The following is a 21,322-nucleotide window of genomic DNA, read 5'->3' on the forward strand; positions in this document are numbered from 1 at the left end:
CCAACTGTTGTGAACGACGGCGACGTGACTTCGCGGGGCTAACATTCACACTGTCTTGCACTACTGCAATGTTTTCATCTGTGCGACGACTAAGTTTTGGGCCAGGTGAATTTATGGTTGCAACTGACCCGGATATCTCAAATTTCTTCACCAACCTCCTAACTGTTGTTGCAGTGGGGGCATAGTTACGTCCGAAGATCGTGCGAAGATTACGAACTGTCTGTGCATTTTGTGTAATGTGTTTTCAAGATAACGACGAGTTTCTCGATAGTGAACCGCGCCAATGTGGCAACTAAACTGAACAAGTGCCAGCGAATTGCTCAAGTAATAATCGGAGTGATCAGAGATTACGAAAATGATAGGAACAGTGTTGCCAACCTTCAAACAAAAAAATGACAAGTGATTTAAAAACTGCGCACTTTATGAAACACCCTTTATAATGCAGGAAAACATAAAATCAGAGTTAAACTTTATACAAAATTCTTACTTTGCAAATCCCCTGTGCAAAATTTAATCTTGTCTCCGAATTTTGATGCAAGATTTTTCCCCAAATACATTGATGTGTAAACTCATGTTTTGTTGTGTTCTAAAATCATATTTAGGGTTTAGTTCTGACGTTCTGTTTGTCATTGCTAATCTAGGTTGGAAGCAGGTGCTATGGTTTTGGCTGACCGTGGTGTTGTGTGCATCGATGAATTCGACAAGATGTCTGACATGGACAGGACAGCAATTCACGAGGTCATGGAACAGGGAAGAGTCACGATTGCTAAAGCTGGGATTCACGCAAGACTAAATGCCCGCTGCTCAGTCCTGGCTGCTGCTAATCCAGTGTATGGAAGAGTAAGTAGATGGATTGTCTTGATTGCTTGTTCTTGGTTGTTTTATTGTGCTGGATTTGAACCAGAGATAAAGCGTGAATGTTTTTTTTCATAGTTGTTCTTTTTTAAATAATCATTCATAGAACTACATATTTATGGTGAACGAAAGATGAAGATTTCTGTACAAAAACTTGACATATTTCAGGATCAAGAGTTTTATATTAAATGGCATTTTGGTGTTAAAATCGTGAATGAAAAGCAAAATTTGACATATTACACAAAATTAACATTTCACTTCTAATAGTACATTTATACAGGTATCAGAGTATTAAGTTTATTCCTGTATAAATGAGCCCATTTTTTATTCATATATTTACAGCAGTTAATCAATTTTTCATGATTTGCATAACTCAGGATAATTCGGACATCAGAAGGTGTTGTGTCAGTAAATAAATGCTAAATTTCGTGTTTAAAGAGTTTATTTCAAATTTTGCAGTTCATTTCGCATCATTTCATGACAAAATATTGTATCAAAATGCACCTCACATCTTTCAAAATCATAAAAAAATAAAAAAACAACAATGTATTATTTCACATTTAGTGGTTTTGTCAAAAACGAAATATGCATGCCATTTCTTTCATTGTCATTTTGTGTCTAAATATACAGAATAAAAATACCACAAAGTTTGGGATGGAACAGATTATTTGATTCTCTGTATCAGCTGATAAATATGGCCTGCAATTTTGTGCAAAATTCTGCCATTTTGTTATTTTTGCAAATATAAACATAATTTATATGCCCTAGTTTTGACAATTAAAAGTAGGGATGGGCCGATATGAAATTTTGCCGATAACCAAAGTACTGATATAAAATTTACCGATACCGATAACCAATATTCTACCGATCTGATATAAAATTAGAAATGGTCCTGGAAGAACCTGAAATGTTCATTGACCTCCTTAATAAATGTGTGTTTCAAGGTGACTGCAGTGCAAGAGAAGTTAAATATTTAGACTAGAAAGAAGAACATGGAGATTATCCATAAAAATTACAAGAAAATGGCAGAATTGTGCACTAAATTATAAGATATTTATCGATATATATCAGATATGCCTATATCGGCCTATACCGATAGAGGCATGCAAATTTCGTTTTTGACGAAAACACGAAATATGAAATAACATGCTATAATGTTCATTTTTCATGTCTCTGAAAGGTGTGAGGTGCATTTTTCTACCTTGTTTTGTCACGAAATAATGCGAAATGAACTGCAAAATGCGAAATTGACTCCTAAACACGAAATTTACCGTTTATATACCGACGCGACACTTTCTGAAGTCTGAAGTATCCTGTGAGTTATGCAATTCACAGAAAATTGATTAATTCTGCTGTAAATTTTTGAGAAGCAAAAAGGGACCCCTTTACTCAGGAATAAACTTAATACTCTGGTAACTACATAAATGTGCTATTAGAAGGGATAAGTTTATTTTGTGTAATAAGTAGGGGCATGCATATTTCATTTTTGATGAAAAAACGAAATTTGAAAAAACACATTGTGGTGTTAATTTTTCATGTTTTTGAAAGGTGTGAGATGCATTTTGTGACCATGTTTTGTCACGAAATAATGCAAAATGAACTGCAAAAAGCAAAATTAACTCTTAAACACGAAATTCAGGGTTTATTCACCGACGCGACACCTTCTGAGGTCTGAATTATCCTGAGAGCTATGCAATTCCCGGAAAATTGATTAATTCTGCTGTTAATATTGGAGAAGCGAAAATGTACTCCTTTACACAGAAATAAACTTAATACTCTGATAACTACATAAATGTGCTGTTAGAAGTGAAATGTTAATTCTGTGGAATAAGTGTAGTTTTTAAATCAAATTTAGGATTATATTCACAATTTTAAAACCAAAATGTATTTTTATATATCACTTTTCATCCAATTTTTCACCGCTATAACACCGATATTTTATTTTATTTACCGCTTTTGCACCCGAAATCGACTTCGTTTTTGTACCGAAATTTTGCTTTTTTATTTACCAAAAATATGTGCCTCTAGTAATAAGTGCAGTTTTTAAATCAAATTTAGGATTATATTCACAATTTTAAATCCAAAATATCATTTTATATAGCACTTTTGATGTGATTATTCACCGCTATAACACAGAAATTTTATTTTATTTACTGCTTTTGAACCCGAAATAGACTGTTTTTGTACCTAAATTTTGCTTTTTTATTTACCAAAAATATGTGCCTCTACCGATGGAGTACCAATTAATCGGTCCCATCCCTAATTAAAAGTAAAGGAAGGCCCTTGTCATACTCGGTCCAGTATTCGTTAAAAAAGGACATGAAAAGTCTTAGCAAAAATTTCATAACGGCATTCCTAACAAAAACAAATAAAAATATTTTTGTATTATGACAACCTTTGTAATTTTTTTCTTTCCAGTATGACCAGTACAAAACACCAATGGAGAACATAGGTCTGCAAGACTCGCTCCTGTCTCGATTCGATCTTCTGTTTGTTATGCTGGACTTGGTGGACTCAGAACAGGATCGCATGATATCTGATCATGTGGTTAGGATGCACAGATACAGGTACTGTAGATATTATTGTGTTTTTCATCACACAGATATAATTTTCTTCTTACTTGGCGCTACAACTCTTCGAGTTTTGGATTGTTCAACAATTTTCTTCCATTGAATTATATCCTGCGTATCCTTCTTCAAATTTGAGATCTTCATTGTGGTAATATCGTCCAGAAGATATATCGCAATATTGAAAAACTATCGTCCAGGGGAGGATATATCATCACAATATTTTGGCGATACATATCGTCTAGGCGATATATTAGGGATGGGCCGATACCGATAAAGTACCGATATAAAATTTACCGCCGATATTCTACCGATCCGATATAAAATTAGAAATGTCCATGAAAAACCTGAAATGTTCATTCATCTCCTTAATAAGCATGTGTTTCGAGGTGACTGCAGTGCAAAGGAAGTTCAATATTTAGACAATTACTTTTTTTTAAAAGTAGGGCATCTAGATTATCCATAAAAATTACAACAAAATGGCAGAATTTTGCACTGAATTATAAGATAGTTATCGATATATCGGATCGGTAAAATAATCGGTAATTTTACCGATAAACCGATACACCGATATGCCTATATCGTCCGATACTGATAGAGTACTGATTAATCGGTCCCATCCCTACGATATATCATCACGATATTTGGCAATATATATAATGTTGGTGATATATAATCATGATATTCAGCAATATATATTGTGTTGGCAATATATTGTCACGATATTTGGCGATAAATATTGTAGAGATGATATATTGCAGATTTCACGATACAAAAAAATATCGTATCATATAAACTGTGACTGTATTTTCTTGACGATATATTGTGATATCAAATTTCTGATATCACCCATCTCTACTTATTACATCATCTTCCTGCCGCTCACCATGGTGGAGTGGTTAGCACGTCATGCTACGATGCCAGGGTTCCCAGGTTCAATTCCTAGCCTGGGCATAGATATTTGTGAGTGTCCATTTCATCATATCATCACTCATCCCCATCTTCGCAAATTAGCTAAAAGTGGCACAAGAAGTGAAGTAACATGAAGCAATTCAATGCCCTACTGCCCTTTTGACAAATGGTCTCCATTTATATATCTTTTGACCGTTCTTTCATCAGACATTCGTTTGATACGCCCTAACCAACTTAATCTTTGGGCTTTTATGAATCAGATTATATTCATGTGCTTAATCAACTTCTCCAGATCATGATTTGTTTTTATTCTCCAAGAGCCATCGCTTATTTTGGTGGGGCCAAATATTTTTTCTCAATATTCTCCTTTCATATATTAGTAGTTTTTGTATTAAGCTATCTTTCGGGACCCACGTTTAAGGCATATGTTGTTACAGGTCTAATAATTGTCCAATATAACTCATTTTTTTGAGAGGAAATTATTTTGTAATACATTTTTAATTGCATAAATAAAACTGGGAGGTAGCACCTGGTAAGGGTCTCATCCTCAGGGTTACGAGATGGGTGGAGCGGATTCCTGAGCCGTTGTGAAGGCAACCGTTCTAAGGGAGCAAATGTGATACAAATCCTGGTCCTCCAGGTTGGGGGTGTCCCATGAGGCCGGCTCCTTCAAATAAGAATCACACATGCTAAAAATGCTCAACAGAGGAATGCCAGACTGATGTGCAAAGATATAATATGGATGTATATGAAATCAGCAGCGGCAAGTTGGAAATTACGGGGTTCAAAAAGTTTGTGAAATTACGGAATTTTGAATTTTGGTCCTTTGGCCCTGCCTCTCCGTAGACCCTTAATTTTCAGTCTTGATACTTGATACTTGAAATGTTGCTTTTTGCTCATTCTTAAATTTAGAATTTAAATTATTCAAAAATATGCAGTGGTTTAGCAGTTATAGACTTTTATCTTCAATTTATCCCATAGTAACAAAAGAGAAAATGCATGCTGGTTAATAATAGTAACAATGTATGTATTGTTTTGTAATTCAACTAATGAACAAAAAAGACAGAACTGAAATATCGTGTGTAGTTTTAAAGAAATTGCTCGTTAATTGCTGCCACGTGCTGCTGGTTTAAGTATTGACCATTCAGTGTTTAGGGGTTAACATGTGGTGGTCAAAATTTCGACCAGTCGACCGCTAAAGTTTAAAAACACAGGCTCAAGATGAAAAATCATGATAATAAAAATATCTTGAAAAAGTTCCTTTTTAGACTGGCAAATCTGGAAATGTCAGGTAACTTCAGAATAAACAAATCGTAGCAACCCTGCATTGAAGTCATCCAAATCAAAAGGCTTCCTATTACTACAGCTGCCACTTTACCCTTTCTGAACTTTAAATTGCTTGTGTTGTTGTTTAAGATGTTTTAATTCCTTCTTCCCTTTTGCAAAAGTTTGAACCTGGGATTTCCCAGCCTAGGCAATGGTGTTCTTTGTGAATTTCCCTTCATCATATCATCACTCATCCTCATCTTTGCAATTAGCCGGAAGTGACAGAAAAGCAGTGCTAAATAACAACAAATAAAATCAAGCTACATATAGTTATTTATTTTGTAGTTTAAGATTCTTACAAGTACATAAACACAATTTTCAATGTAATGTTTCACGAGAACACACACTCCCTTCATCAGACATTTATTCTTGTTTAATTGACAGTTATAACAATGTAGTCAATGTGTGTGTTTATGTGCTTGTAAGAGCTGTAAACTACAAGAGAAGTCATTCTACAATGCAAGCAATAGATACATGCAATGGAAAAATAGGGTGGAAGTCATTTTTTAGTTACATCAAGTATACTGATTATTGTGTGGCGTTACCCCCCACACCCCCTATATGCCTTCATGGCGTGGTGCTAAGCACAGGGGAGAACTTTACCTTTACCTTTTTTTGTACTGATTATTGTAGGGAATCTTTGAATATTTTAAAGCAAAGCTCTGGTAGATTGTACAGGCTATAATTGCGGTGAAATGTTTTATTAGGAAACCAGGAGAGCAGGATGGCGAGGTCCTCCCTATGGGCTCGACAGTCGACATTCTCAGCACTCGGAATCCTGACATCAACGAAGAAGAGGAGCAGTCAGTCCCAGTTTTTGAGAAATATGACTCCCTTCTGCACGGACAACAAAGATCTAAGAAGTAAGTTGCATGTTTCCACGTCACAAAGCCATACATATGCATATTTCTGTGAAATTTGTCAGTGAATGCTTACTTGGAGTAACTTCAAACTTCTAGTGCATAATGGTAAACCTGTTGTCTTGTAATGAAGGTTTTTTTTTTGTTGTTTCTGCAGTTTTTTCCTTTTTTTTTTGTGTGTGTTTGCCTGGATTTGGACGTGAAAATAAATTCTACATTTCCTTAACTAACTTCTTGATGGTAGATATTCTACGAGGGTCGTTCAAGTCAATCGGGGACTTTTTTTTAAAACAAATAGAAGAACAAATTTCAAAGTGTGGTAACTGGATTTATTTTTCCACATAACCTCCTGCTACAGTTATACACTTATCCCCGAGTTTAACTAACGACTGGAATGCTTCGGCATAGAAAGATTTATCATTACGGCGGAACCATTGTAGGACATCATTCTTCACTTCATCGTCAGTGTTGAAATGTTTTCCTCTAAGGAATTCCTTCAGGGGTCCAAACAGGTGAAAATCACTTGGCGCTAAGTCAGGACTATAGGGGGGTGTGGTAATATCTCCCAGCCGATTTCCTGGAATGTTTGGAATGTGCGTTGAGCGGTATGCTGTCGTGCATTGTCTTGCAAAAAGAGAACACCCTTTGTGATGAAACCCGGACGTTTCTTCCATAAACTCTTATGCACATCACGCAGAACACTGCAGTAATACTCACTGCTGATAGTATAGTATTGATACTTGCAATTTCACGACAGGTTATGCGACGATTGTCCAGGATCAGCTGCTCCACGCGCTGAATGTTCCCAGGAATGACTGGCGTGGGCTGTGATCCACCACGACCGGGATCGTCAGTAATAAAGATACGGCCATCTTTGAAGCGCTTACACCATTCAAATGTCTTACTGCGACAGTGTGTCTCATCACCGTACTGAGCCTGAAGTCTTCTGTAAATTTCAGCAGGTTTTCTGTCCTCGTTCATTAAAAAACTTCATCACAACATGCTGTTCCATGTAGACGTCCACACTGTTGTCCGCCATCTTGAATAACGGTCTATGCAGAAGCGCGGGAAATAAGCGCCGCCTACCAGTAACAACACACAGTTGCCAGTTCCTACTGCATACAAAACCTCCAGCCTAGGCGTCTATTTAAACCTGAAAAAAAAATAAGTCCCCGATTGACTTGAACGCCCCTCGTATATAAACATTTCTTTAAAGTTTATTTTTATTCATTTCATTTGGAAAATATTAACTAAACTTGATTCTCTCAAATAGAAAGCCAGAAAGGTCAATTAGAAAACCATTTATTAGCATATCAGATTATCACTGAATGGTCTAGAAATTTATTTTAAAATTTTGAGCCTGGAAAATTTAGTTACTTAATTTTGTGCAAATTAGTGGGAACCCTAGTGTATTTGCAACAATGTTTAGAATATTGCAAAGTTGTACCATATATTTATGGTCAATGAAAGATAAGATTTCGGTACAAAACCTGGTCATTTCTGTGCTAAAATGGTTAATACAACCCTATATTTTATTTAAAAACTACATTTATGTAGTTATCAGAGTATTAAGTTCCAAGTATTTAATGAACACTATTAAGCCTTGTTTCCATGTTAATGAAAAACTCAATATGCTGACCAAGGCAGAATTTATTTTATTTAAAACAGAGTGGAGGGGAGTGGTTTTTGTTTATACATATAACAGTTGGGCTGAAAAGTTCGTAGGCTAACATAGTAAAAAATACTTTTTTGACAAAATTCGATTTTATTATTCAATATAGTTGCCTTCGAGGGCGATACAACGATTATAGCGGTCATACAATTTTTCGATGCCATTTTTATAGTACGATTTCTCTTTAGCCTCAAAATAGGCCTCAGTTTCGGCGATTACCTCTTCATCAGTGCTAAATTTCTTTCCAGTGAGCATTCTTTTAAGGTCTGCAAACAGGAAAAAGTCACTGGGGGCCAGATCTGGAGAATATGGTGGATGGGGAAGCAATTCGTAGTCTAATTCATATAATTTTGCCATCGTTTTCATTGATTTGTGACACGGTGCATTGTCTTGATGAAACAGCACTTTTTTCTTCTTCAAATGGGGCCGTTTTTTCGTGATTTCATCCTTTAAACGCTCCAACAACGCTATGTAATAATCGCTGTTGATGGTCTGGCCCTTTTTGAGGTAATCGATGAATATAATACCATGCGCATCCCAGAATACTGATGCCATAACCTTGCCAGCCGACTGTTGCGTCTTTCCACGCTTTGGATTCGGTTCATCACGTGCAGTCCACTCGGCTGACTGTCGATTGGACTCTGGAGTGTAGTTATGGAGCCATGTTTCATCCATTGTAATATATCGACGGAAAAATTCGTGTTTATTACGGTTGAATATCGCTAAACATTGCTCCGAATCATCAAAACGTTGTTGCTTTTGATCGATTGTGAGCACGCGCGGCACCCATTTTGCACACAGCTTTCGCATGTTCAAATATTCATGCACAATATGTCCAACACGTTCCTTTGATATTTTTAAAGTCTCAGCTATATCGATCAACTTCACTTTACGATCATTTAAAATTATTTTGTGGACTTTTTTTATGTTTTCGTCGGTAACAGCCTCTTTGGGGCATCCACTGCGTGCATCGTCTTCGATGCTCATTTCGCCTCGTTTAAATTTAGCAAACCACTTCTCAACGGTTGATTTTCCTGGTGCAGAGTCCGAATAATGTTTATCAAGCCAAGCCTTGGCTTCAACAGTATTTTTTTTCGCCAAAAAGCAATGCTTTATTAACACACGAAATTATTTTTTATCCATTTTTTCACAATAACAAAAGCTGCTTCACTCACAATGCTATATCTCAGGAACTAATTATCCGGCAGCTGTGAAATTTATACACGTATCTTTTGAAGGTTAGTACTAAGTAAAAATCACATGGATTTAATTCTAGTAACGCCATCTATGAGTCAGCCTATGAACTTTTCAGCCCAACTGTTATATCTTCCTGTTTTGTACCTTATTTAATTTGTATTTGGTACAGTCTGAAGAAAACCTTACTAGAAGGTTGAAACGTTGAACGTTTTGTTTGTTTTAAATAAAATAAATTCTGCCTTGGTCAGCATATTGAGTTTTTGGTTAAGTATTAAGAAAACGGTTAGAGATCAGTTAGTTCATATGAACTTTCCAGCCTAACAATTGCCTATTTTGGGGGACAGGAAAAGGTTTTATAAGCTCTTGCCTTGACTCATATCACCCAACAGGTCCTGGAGATGAGGCCTGCTTGAAAAGAAAGTGTTTATTAAGCATCAAAAATTTACATTGCATAGGTATACAGTACTTAACAATATAGTTCACAGTTGGTTATTTTTTCCCCTCACACAGAGATAGGATCATTAGCATGAAGTTCATGAGGAAGTACATCCACATAGCAAAATGCCTTTCGCCACAACTAACATCCGAGGCTGCGGAGACTATTTCTGAAGAGTACTCCCGTCTTCGCTCGCAGGACATGATGGACTCTGATGTAGCACGGGTAAGTTCACACTTTACAATTTTAGCTATTACTTTTGCCATGATTGTACCATATCATTTCAGCTTTGCAAGTAAAGGAAGAAAGTTCAAATCAACATGCAAATTTCAGAAATGCATGTGTTGTTAAATGAATTTGTTCATATTTACGCACTCATGCTCTTCAGAGATCTGAAAAAACACTGAATGCAAAATAGTGGAACTTCCATTAACTTGTAGGGATGTTTACATAGCCAGTTTCATTTTATAGGGCTTAACATTCACCATTACTTTACGAGGTTAATCAACCAGACAGGATAGAATATTGGTTATTGGCAGTGCTTTATTTCTGGGAAGAAAGGTTCCTGTACTCTTCAACTTGGTTTGTTATTACTAGAAACTTTATTTTTAAAGAGAAAAATTATACTCTAAAATGAACAAAAAAGGGAAAATTATTGTCAAAAAAAAGTAAAGTGCTCCCCTGTGCTACGCACCACGCCATGAAGGTGCATAGGGGTATAGTTGGTGTGGGGTTAAGGCCCCACTCTTTATTGATCACGGCCGAAGGTGGGTGTGATATGATCAGCACCATGCTCCTGGTTGCCTTTACGCCACAGAGTTTCCTCCAGGTACCCACTTTACAGGACACTGGGTGGGTGCCGAATCCACTTGAACAGGTGGAAAAATTCCCGGTTCTCCCCCGCTGGAGATTGAACCCAGGTGTCTCGCATGGTAGTCAGACACCCTAACGACTGAGCTACCGCAGCTCAAAGAAAGGAAATGTAAAAAGGGATACATTAAATTTCATATGAAGTAAAGTAAAAAAATAAGAAATTTAATGTAACCCTTTTCGTATTTTTTGTGCTTTTATTTAAAATAATAATTTTAGTGGAGTGCAAAAATAAACTACAGTCCTTTTTCATTTCCTCCTTTTCAAGGTAATGTAAAGGGTTTTCCAATAAGGGCGGGTCGATGTTGAAATGGAATAAAACAAGCTGTGTGTGAGGTATGAACGAAATTATTTTTTTATTTGAAAGGCCCATGTATGCCATTATGTATGGAATATACCATCGTTCAAATGTCCGCCGTGGCTTCTCACGGTGGCACGTATCCGAGTGATCCAATTGCTCTGCCGCATAGATCCGGCTGAATTTGAGCGATGGCCTGGGTGATGTTGACTTTAAGGGCATCGGTCGATTGCGGCTTATTGGCATAGACCTGCGACTTCAGGAAACCCCACAAGAAAAAGTCTAGCGGGTTCAAATCGCACGATCTTGGTGGCCAATTCACGTCACCTCTGCCAGAAATAACCATACCCTCACTTCGTTCATGCAGAATGTCCATCGTGGCGTCCGCTGTGTGGCACGTAGCGCCGTCCTGCTGGAACCACATGTCGTCTACGTCCATATCGTTCAATTTGGGCCAAAAGAAATCGGTTATCATCGTTCTGTAGCGCTCGTCGTTGACGGTGATGGCCTCACCAACGTCGTTTTCAAAAAAGTACGGACCAATGATGCCGCCGGCCCAAAATCCGCACCAAACAGTAACTTTTTGTGGATGCAATGCCACCTGGTGAACCTCGTGTGGGTTGGCGTCATTCCATATACGGCAATTTTGCTTATTAACATAGCCATTCATCCAAAAATGCGCCTCGTCGCTAAAGATGATTTTTCGGCCAAAATTGGGATCCTCTTCCAAACGCTCCGAAGCCGAGTCAGGGAACAAACGGCGTTGGTCTATGGTCATCTCCTGGGTCAGTTGAATTTTGTACGGGTGTAGGCTCAAGTCCCGACTCAAAATTCGCGAAGTTGAAGTCTGCGAAAGGCCGAGTTCTTGTGCACTGCGAGGAATGGACTGCATCGGGTTCTCCTGCACACTTTCACAGACCGCGGCGATGTTCTCAGCTGATCTGGCGTTCCTTTGACGTACGAGTGTTGGCTGATTGTTTACCGAACCGGTCGTCTCGAATTTGGCCACCAAACATTGGAGAGTCGACTTTGAAGGGCCACTGCGTCTGCCGTAAAATGGCCGCAAGCCACGCAAGGTTTGCACTAACAAACACTCATTTTGATAATAAAGTTTTATCATTTGGACGCGCTCCTCAATCGTGTAACTTGCCATAGTGATTTGGCATCAGTGCCTGAAAAATAAACAACAGATTAGACAGACGCCACCAAAACAACATGGCCGCCACAGGCTGCCAACATCGACCCGTCCTTATTGGAAAACCCTTTACAGTGTAGAATCTTACCATCTGTTTCGATGAAATCTTCCTTGCAACAGCTTACTGCCACTTGTACCTGGCTTTGCCATTTCACTGACACTCAAAACGGTCGTCACTGTCACACAGTAATGTTAAAACTACTCTAATAAACTTCACAATAAAAGTTATAATCTAGCAAATAAGTACACTTTCAACTCGACAGGTGTGCCGCTTACAATGCGTTTGTTACTGCTTAAGCCCATATCGCATTGTTGCAACAATCACTGCAACATAGTCCCAACACTCATGGAGGGAAGGTATGGTAGAAGGCGCTTGTTCTGTCTTTCCTCAATTGTCTAATGTTTTGTTTAGGGAAAATGCAGTCGTACAAAATATTTGATACCTTGCCAATAAAGGGACCAAGGAAGATGTTTTTTTTTTAAAAGAGATAAAAGGAATGTAGGCTGAAAAAGTAGTCAATAAAGGAACCAAAAAGGAAAATATATTTAAACAACGGGGAAAAAGGGAAAACACCGGAAGTCAAAGCCATGTAATCTTGTTGGTGGAAGATAATCATCAGCATTGTTGTTATTTATTCCATGATCCATGTTGAAAAATAAAAGAAAAGGAATTCCCTTTAAAATGCGGTCTCTAGTCATTACTGTGGCTGTGTTATTGTGTATATAAGAACTTCTCAAGATATTGTGTTGTGTTCATAAATGGTCATGCATCCACATAGTTACATACAATTTCTTTCATTAAAATAAAATACAAGGCCTGTTCAAAAAAACAGAACTTTTACAAAATTGTGAAAATTGTCATATTCACCAGCTATTTCGACCTGTCTCCTTCAAGGTACTCCCATCCACTGCGCAGACACCGCTCCCAGCATTTTTCCAGTTCTGGAATGCCTGCTGGAACTCCAGTTTTGGAATAGCCTGTAGACTCTGTAGCGAATTCCCTCCCCTTGATCTCTTCTATTGTCTGGAATCTGTGACCTTTGAGAGTTGATTTCAACTTGAACAGGCCTTGTATTTGTTTTAATCTCATCTATGAAAAGTGCCAGTATGGCATATTGTTGTGTACCACCAAAAAAAAGAAACTGGTTATCGGTATTGTGTGGTTTATCTGCATTGACATAAATTCCACATCAGTCCATATCTGCTAAATTATGTGAAATGTAGACTTAAAAAAAAAATCTAATTTGTTAGTGCTGAAGTCACACACATACTTATTGTCACTAATTCTGGTGATTGGGTGAGTATTCCATTCCAATTATTATGGGTGAGTATTCCATTCCAATTATTATGGGTGGGTATTCCATTCCAATTATTATGGGTGGGTATTCAATTCCAATTATGGGTGAGTATTCCATTCCAATTATTAAGCATCAATTTACCAAAATTTTGCTTCAACGTATTCAAGAATTACATTGGAATCTTAAAATTTGTGTTATCTAATCACATAATACGATTTTTGACACAAAATTGGTGCAAAATAAATGGAAAATTCGAATTTTGCATAACTTCCAGAATAATTAATCTCTTCGAAAGTGTTACATGGTATTTTTGCAGCTGCAAATTTGAATGTAATCTGGCTGGCGAGTAATGGTAATTTCTCATGTAGTAGCTCAGTCATTAGGGCATCTGACTACCATGCGAGAGACCCGGGTTTGATCTGCCGGCGGGGGAGAACCGGGACTTTTTCAACTTGTTCAAGGGGCTCCGGTGCCCACCCAGCATTGTATAAAGTGGGTACCTGGAGAAAACTGTGGGGTTAAAGGCAGCCAGGGGTGTGGTGCTGATCACATCACCCCCAGCTCGGCCGAGATCAAGAAAGTGTGTGGCCCTAACCTCACACCCCCTATACGCCTTCATGGTGTTGTGCGTAGCACAGGGGAGCACTTTACTTTTTTTTATGTTCACTATATTTCATCTTCATGTCTCATTTAGTCTTTATTGAGAAGCTTAAATATAAGAAACGCCAACAAAAGAACTTTCAGGCTTGACTTCCTACATTTCCATTTTATATGCTAAAAATGATCTTCATGATAGTGTTGTTACCAGTACTAATTATTTATGATCATTTCCAGACCCAACCAGTGACTGCTCGAACACTCGAGACATTGATTCGGCTCTCCACCTCACACGCCAAAGCGAGACTTTCAAGAACGGTGGACCTGGAAGATGCTCAAGCAGCCATTGAGTTAGTGCAGTATGCATATTTCAAAAAGGTAAGATACCAGCCAGTTTTTCTTACATTTCATCTCTGCTGAACTGAAAGCAGGGTCTTGTCTGAGCATAAATGGCATCGGTGGAGGCACATATTTATGGTAAATAAAAGATCAAGATATCTGTACAAAAACTGGTCATATTTCGGTATCAAAAATTATATATTGAATGTAGGGATGTGCCGAAGCCGAAGCAGATGTATAAAATTCGGCAGAAATTGACATATGGGCATCGGCAAAAATCCGATATTTAAACCGGTACAGATTATACTAGAGTTTTACCTTCTAATAACTTTTATATTTTAGTTTTGTAAGATTTATTGAAAATTAGGTTATGATTCATCATTATTGTAGAGTTTTTGTAATAAAATTATTGCAAACTCTCATTCAGAGGATCAACCTAACTCAAAATCGGAAATAAAACAGTACATTGCTGAACCAGGATCTGCTGTTGTATTGGAAATTCAAAAATGAGTATTCAAACCTGAAGCAAGTGCTGAGAAAATACTTGGGCATACCTGCTGCATCAGTATTCAGTGATTGAGTGTTCAGTGTTGCTGAACAGATTTGCGATAAGAGAAGAAGTAGGCTACTTCCTGAAGTGCTTCCAAAACTTGTGTTTCTGAAGTTGAATCTGGCAGCAGTAAATTTCCAACATTAAGAACAGGAATTCATTTTGCATTTCAAAGAACTGCTTGTGTACTAATGTAAAATCTCTTGAGAATCTATTTTCTTCTTAATGGTTCACATAACCACCTTTTGTAGATGCAAATGTACATTCACATCTCTTGAGAATATATATTTATATACATATGATGTGCAATACAAATGTACATAGCAAATTTATTTTTGTCATGCTGAAAATAACATCCCATTTCTGTTTTATAATCTTGTGTATCAGAATCGGTTCAATATCAGCATCGGTTCCAAAAATTATCGGTGAGTACATAAGCATCGGTAAATTTTCAGCTTCATCACATCCCTAATTGAATGACATATCAGTGTTAAAATGGTGAATAAAACCCTAAATTTCATTTAAAAACTATTTATTACACAAAATTAACATTTCACTTTTAATATCACTTTTATACGGTTAACAGAGCATTAAGTTTATTCCTGTGTAAAGGAGTCCCATTTTTCCTTCTCAAATATTTACAGCCGAATTAATCAATTTTCCATGATTTGCATAACTCACAGGATAATTCAGACCTCAAAAGGTGTCAGTAAATAAACCCTAAATTTAGTGTTTAAGAGTATTTCACATTTTGCAGTTCATTTCATATCATTTCGCGACAAAATCATGGTAGCAAAATGCACCTCGCACCTTTCAAAAACATGAAAAATTACACTACAAGTGTTTTCGACAAAAACGAAATATGCATGCTCCTAAATACTGGGAAAGGTTTGGTATAAATTCAAGTACAGATAAGGGGTGCTACTTTTTTCAGACCCTTGGTATTCTCACTGATCTTGAAGTCCTGAAAAAGTCTGGAATTTTAAAAATAAAACCAAAAACTTTGAAAATTTATGGAAAATCAAGTGCTTTTCGTAGTTGCCAGAACTTGTAAATTAAAATAAATGAATTCTTGTCTGTGATTTTTTTTTCTAGGAATAATTCTGTCCCATGTGATATTGATGTGGCCTGCATTAGTGATAAATGTTGATGTCATCTCAAACCTAACCTCATGTTATTTCCTTCTATAAAATCAACTTTCGGACTAATAATCTTTTTTCCATCCATGACAGGATTATCTTATGCTTCAGTACTCAAATTTAATAAAGGTACTTTTGGAAATATACTGTGTGAAAATTGCTTAACAATGATTGGTATAAGTGCAACAGTGAAAGTTAAAATCCGATAGTAAGCAAATTCTGGACCTTTTTTTGAAGTTGATAATTCCACATGTTTAGGAAGATGTAATAATTGTAATGCTCCCATTCTCTTCCCAGGTGCTTGAGAAAGAAAAGAAGAGAAGACGAAAGAATGAATCAGATGAAGAAACTGAAGAGGGAAATGAAACTCAGAAGAAAAAGAGATCTGTAAGTACTTGTTTTAAATGTATGGATTCTTTCAATTTCACCTCTTTTCTGTACAGCTGTCAATTTTTAGAGGAGAAATCTTCATTTCTGATGCAAATATGGGTGAAAAATGGTCAATATAAGTGCTTTTTTTTTCATTTGTAATTTGTTAGGGTTTTTTGTTTTTGAAATGGTTAGGAAGGTTAGTGTTAAAGTTTTCAAGGCCTCAATTTGTGATTTTGTTTTGTTTTCAATCCTGCTTTCTGGGGAATATACAAGGACTTCTTGGTGAATTATGATGAATGCTGCCAAGAATAATATTGTTATTTTGTTCAATTACAATGTGCAGTATAAAAAACAGTATGATGAAAAAGGCAAATTGCCCCAAGCTTTCAACTTCTTCCCAAAGTTCTCATCTGTGACTTCAATTACATATAACGTTGATAAGTTTTAAAAACTATTACAAAGATCCTGTAATTAATTCTGGTGTGTATGTATTAAATGTGAATGCGACAAAGTACATTTGGAGAAAAGGAAATCGTTACAAGTTCTCCAAGCATGTCATTGAAACCAACCACCAATTACCTCCAGATTGTGTTTCCTTTTTAGTGCATGTAAAGGTAAAGTGCTACCCTGTGCTATGCACCATGCAATGAAGGTGTATAAAGTTAGTCCGGCTAGAGAATGGGCTTCAGGAAACTCAGATTTTCCACCTCCAGTTCAAGGGGAGAAAGGCGGTGTTGCTACCGGTTGCTACATGCCTGATTTTCATCCAGTTGTACACGACACCTCTTCCTGTCAACATGCCCCCTTCGCTCGCATTTCAGGGAGAGTCAGGGAATCGGAGACCCATTCACTTGCTGCACTGCGGCAACCATTAGGCACCGCTGTGCTTGGCCCTGTTTCAAAAATGACTCTAAACGAAAAATTTGGCAACTTGACAAAGCCGATTGGTTCAGCAGTTCATGTGACCCCTTTGCCTTTTGACAGAAAAGATAAAAATAGTATTCCAAGTCCAGTCTCTAGCTGGAACAACTGTTGGGAGTGTGGGGTTAGGGCCCCACAGTTCCTTGATCACGGCCGAATGTGGGGGTGATGTGATCAGCACCACACCCCTGGCTGCCTTTACCCCCTAGAGTTACCTCCAGGTACACACTTTATGTAACGCTGGGTAGGTGACTGAGCTGCTTAAATAGGTGGAAACAATCCCGGTTCTCCCCCACCGGGAATCGAACCTGGGTCTCTCGCGTGGTAGTCAGATGCCCTAACGACTGAGCTATCGCGGCTAGTGCATGCCAAAGAAAAAATAGAACAGGATGTTAGAAACTCAAATAATCTAAATGACAACATACATGGGAATCTTTATTCATCTTGGTACAACACAATCAAATTGAAAACCCATCTACAAGCAGATGCAGCAAGTATCGACATCAGAACTTCTGCTGCATCTTTTCTCTTAGCCAGCCATGATTATGACTCGGGGATGGGGGTTGAAAGCTTGGGCAGACTTTTAAAGTGTTTGTTTTGTGTATTTTGTAGCAGAAAAAAAGTCTTTTAGACATATGCGAGTAAAGCAATTGAGTTTCAACTGCAAATGTGGGCTTTGCGAATTTTAGTTACCAGTTGCAAATTTAGTAAAATTAACACTGAGTTTTCGTTTTGTTTAGAAGCGCCAGCCACGTAAGAAACCAGGCGAGGAAGGATATGATCCTTACGATTACGATGAAACCTTCGAAGAGGACGAAGAGGATGATGGTACAGATAAATCCCAGTCACAGAAGACTGGGACAGACACACCAAGTACGCAGAGTGAGGCTGCAATCACAGATGAGAGGTAAAATTTAGTTGTTTTTTTTTCCTTTCTCTGTGCTGGCATTACAATATCTTTACAAAGTTATGGCTTCATTTATATAAAGTAGGGATGGGACCAATTAATCGTTACTCTATCTGTATCGGCCGATATAGGCATATCGGTATATAGGTAAAATTACCGATTATTTTACCGATCTGATATATCAATAAATATCTGATAGTTTAGCACAAAATTCTGCCATTTTGTTGTAATTTTTATGGATAATCTCCATGCCCTACTTTTTTAAAAAGTAAATGTCTAAGTATGCAATTTCTCTTGCACTGCAGTCACTTTGAAGCCCACATTTTTTAAGGAGGTCAATGAACCTTTCAGGTTCTTCCAGGGCCATTTCTAATTTTCTATCGGTACTGTATCGGTATCGGCCAAAATTTCATATCGTCCCAATTCTAATATAAATTGTTGTTTATTTCTAGTTTTAATTGCCTGTAAAATACAATGATAACCTTTACTTTAGTTATGATCCCAGAGGTTTTACATGTGGACCAGCAAGCTACAAATAACCTTTAATGTTCAAAAAGGTTTTGCCAGGATTTTTAAAATTTACTGTTGTGTCACACGAAGGAAGAAGGTGGGGATAAATATTGTGTATTTTCCCCCCTTTAACTCTTTCACTGCTGCAAGCGACTTAAGTCAATTTTTTCAATATGCCTAACTTACAGAAAGCAACAGCAGTTGATTTCAAAAATATTCTCGTCGCTCTTGATGTCAAGCAAAGTTGCTGTACGAAAAAGCAGGCAATGCTAGTGTATGGCATTTGAACTGTTTTCCAAAAAAATAACTCTCTCTGGTTGTGTACAAATGAGAAACATGTACATCCGTGTGTATGTAAACAACAACAGCAACAAGGATCATTTATTCACTCGGCGAGGTGCCCAGAATTTTCGAAAGGGAGTGGGGTACGTATAGTTTTGTTAGTAGTCAGCCCTCGTTTTGCCATCTCATTTTTTTTTTTTAATACTGGACCAAAAGGAAGGGTTATGACCCTTACCTACCACCCCTCCTTTGGCACGCCCCTTTATTCACTTCAATAACAATGAAAATCTACCACCAAGGGGGAAGAATAGTGGTAGAATTCATAACAGTACTTCAGAATAATTTATTGCAAATTTATGCAATTCTGAAAATTTCCCCCAAAAAACTGAGTGGCAAAAACTATACAAGCGTGCCAAAATTCTGCAGTGAAAGAGTTAATTGGTCTGAGTGGGACTGTATTTACGCGTGTATAATGCGCACCGTGGTTTTTGATGGGGAAAAGTAAAAAAAAGAAAATATCTTGTATATAATGCGCAGTACAATCCAGTTTCAAGAAATGGCTTTCTTAGTTGTAGGTTGTAAAGCTGTTGCTATGCTGATCAAGAGTGGATGACATCATACCTATTCAATGAGTCACCTGTTGCTATGTGGACCAAGAGGAAAATATTCTCTTGTGTAAACAATAAGTCTCCAACCCATGCCACCTCCCTCCTCTCCATTGTGTTTAGCATCCCAAAGCTTTCATTCTTTAACCACCTTATTTATTCTGTAATAAAATACGGTATTTGCAGTGCTCAGGAAGTTATTTTCTATTATATCTTGCCCAACAAATACTGCTTATACGCATCCCATGTCAGGGAAGGTGCATGCTCAAATTCCGCCAGAGTTGCACTGCTTTTCTTGGTGTAGCAGAACATTACATTACAAAGTGAAAAATTGTGTGAAATGCCCTTCAAACTTTTATACGTGGCTTTGCTCATTCCTTCTTTACTTTTTCTAAAAGAACTTCAAGATATAAACTTTTTCTTTCCATGACTAATGTAACATATATATATATAAGGCACATTCAGGACCTTCCAAATAGCAGTTAGCAGCACAAGATTTCTTCCATTAAGGAATTTACACACTCCATGTATGTCATATTATTTGGCCACTAATACATTTTAATTTTTATTATCTTTTTCCTTGTTTTCTTTCATCCAAAGTACCATAAAAATCAGAACGTTCCTTCATTTTGTGATAAACTTATTTCAACCGCATTTCACATTATTGTCGTTATCTTGTATGGAATACTGTTTCCATATTCAGAAACTGCAGGATTCAAGCTTTACAATGATATATAACATGATAGGGTTCTGTAAACATGAAAAATCATTGTAAGTGTCCTAAAATCATGGAATGAGCCTGTACGGTTTCATGTTGGCTGTCATTACAGTTTTTGGGGGAAAAAATTTTGGAAAAAAGTGTGTATTATACATGAGTAAATACGGTATACTAATATAAGGAATGTAAATTTTTTTTGTCATATAATGAGAAACTAGGTGGCTAACAGATTTAATAGTCATAAAAAGTGGCACCCATGTTGTGCCACATCGTTAATGAGCAGCCGGAAATGGCAGAAAAACATTGTAAAATACCATTTTTCAAAACAAATGTTGCAATATCTAATAAAGTTTGCTGTAAACTTTTTCCATTCTTACTCTGAAGGCTTATGCAGTGAAACTATACATATAAGTAGAGGCACATATTTTTGGTAAATAAAAAAGGAAAATTTCAGTATAAAAAGAGTCTATTTCAGGTTCAAAAGTGGTAAATAAAAAATAAAATAAAATTTCGCTGTTATAGTGGTGAAAAGCGGTATATAAAATAACATTTTGGTTTTTAAAATGTGAATATAATCCCAAATTTGATTTAAAAACTGCACTATTACACAAAATAAACATATCCCTCTTAATAACACATTAATCATTACCAGAATTAATCAATTTTCCATTAATTGCATAACTCGCAGGATACTTTAGACTTCCGAAAGTGTTGTGTCGGTATATAAACTGTAAATTTCGTGTTAAAGAGTCTATTTCTCATTTTGCAGTTCATTTCGCATCATTTCGTGACAAAACAGGGTAGGAAAATGCACCTCACACCTTTCAGAAACATGAAAATTTAACATTACAGTGTGTTATTTCACATTTTGTGTTTTCGTCAAAAACGAAATATGC

The 21,322-nt window shown here is 37.0% G+C and overlaps 1 protein-coding gene across 2 annotated transcripts in view; it reads left to right on the plus strand.

Moving 5' to 3' along the window:
- Mcm3 (minichromosome maintenance 3) overlaps positions 1-21,322 on the plus strand; it is a 59,875-nt gene that overhangs the window by 36,504 nt on the left and 2,049 nt on the right. Inside the window, exons 9-15 of one of the 2 annotated variants that reach the window (XM_083115637.1) lie at positions 642-840; positions 3,274-3,422; positions 6,368-6,523; positions 9,900-10,050; positions 14,321-14,461; positions 16,409-16,498; positions 18,145-18,311. In XM_083115637.1, coding sequence (XP_082971763.1) covers positions 642-840; positions 3,274-3,422; positions 6,368-6,523; positions 9,900-10,050; positions 14,321-14,461; positions 16,409-16,498; positions 18,145-18,311 — 1,053 coding nt within the window. The remainder of the gene's footprint in view (positions 1-641; positions 841-3,273; positions 3,423-6,367; positions 6,524-9,899; positions 10,051-14,320; positions 14,462-16,408; positions 16,499-18,144; positions 18,312-21,322) is intronic. The other variant, XM_083115638.1, reaches the window with a different exon arrangement.

The sequence above is a fragment of the Lepisma saccharinum genome, chromosome 30, assembly GCF_977018435.1.
Source record: "Lepisma saccharinum chromosome 30, izLepSacc3.1, whole genome shotgun sequence".
Taxonomy (NCBI): domain Eukaryota; kingdom Metazoa; phylum Arthropoda; class Insecta; order Zygentoma; family Lepismatidae; genus Lepisma; species Lepisma saccharinum.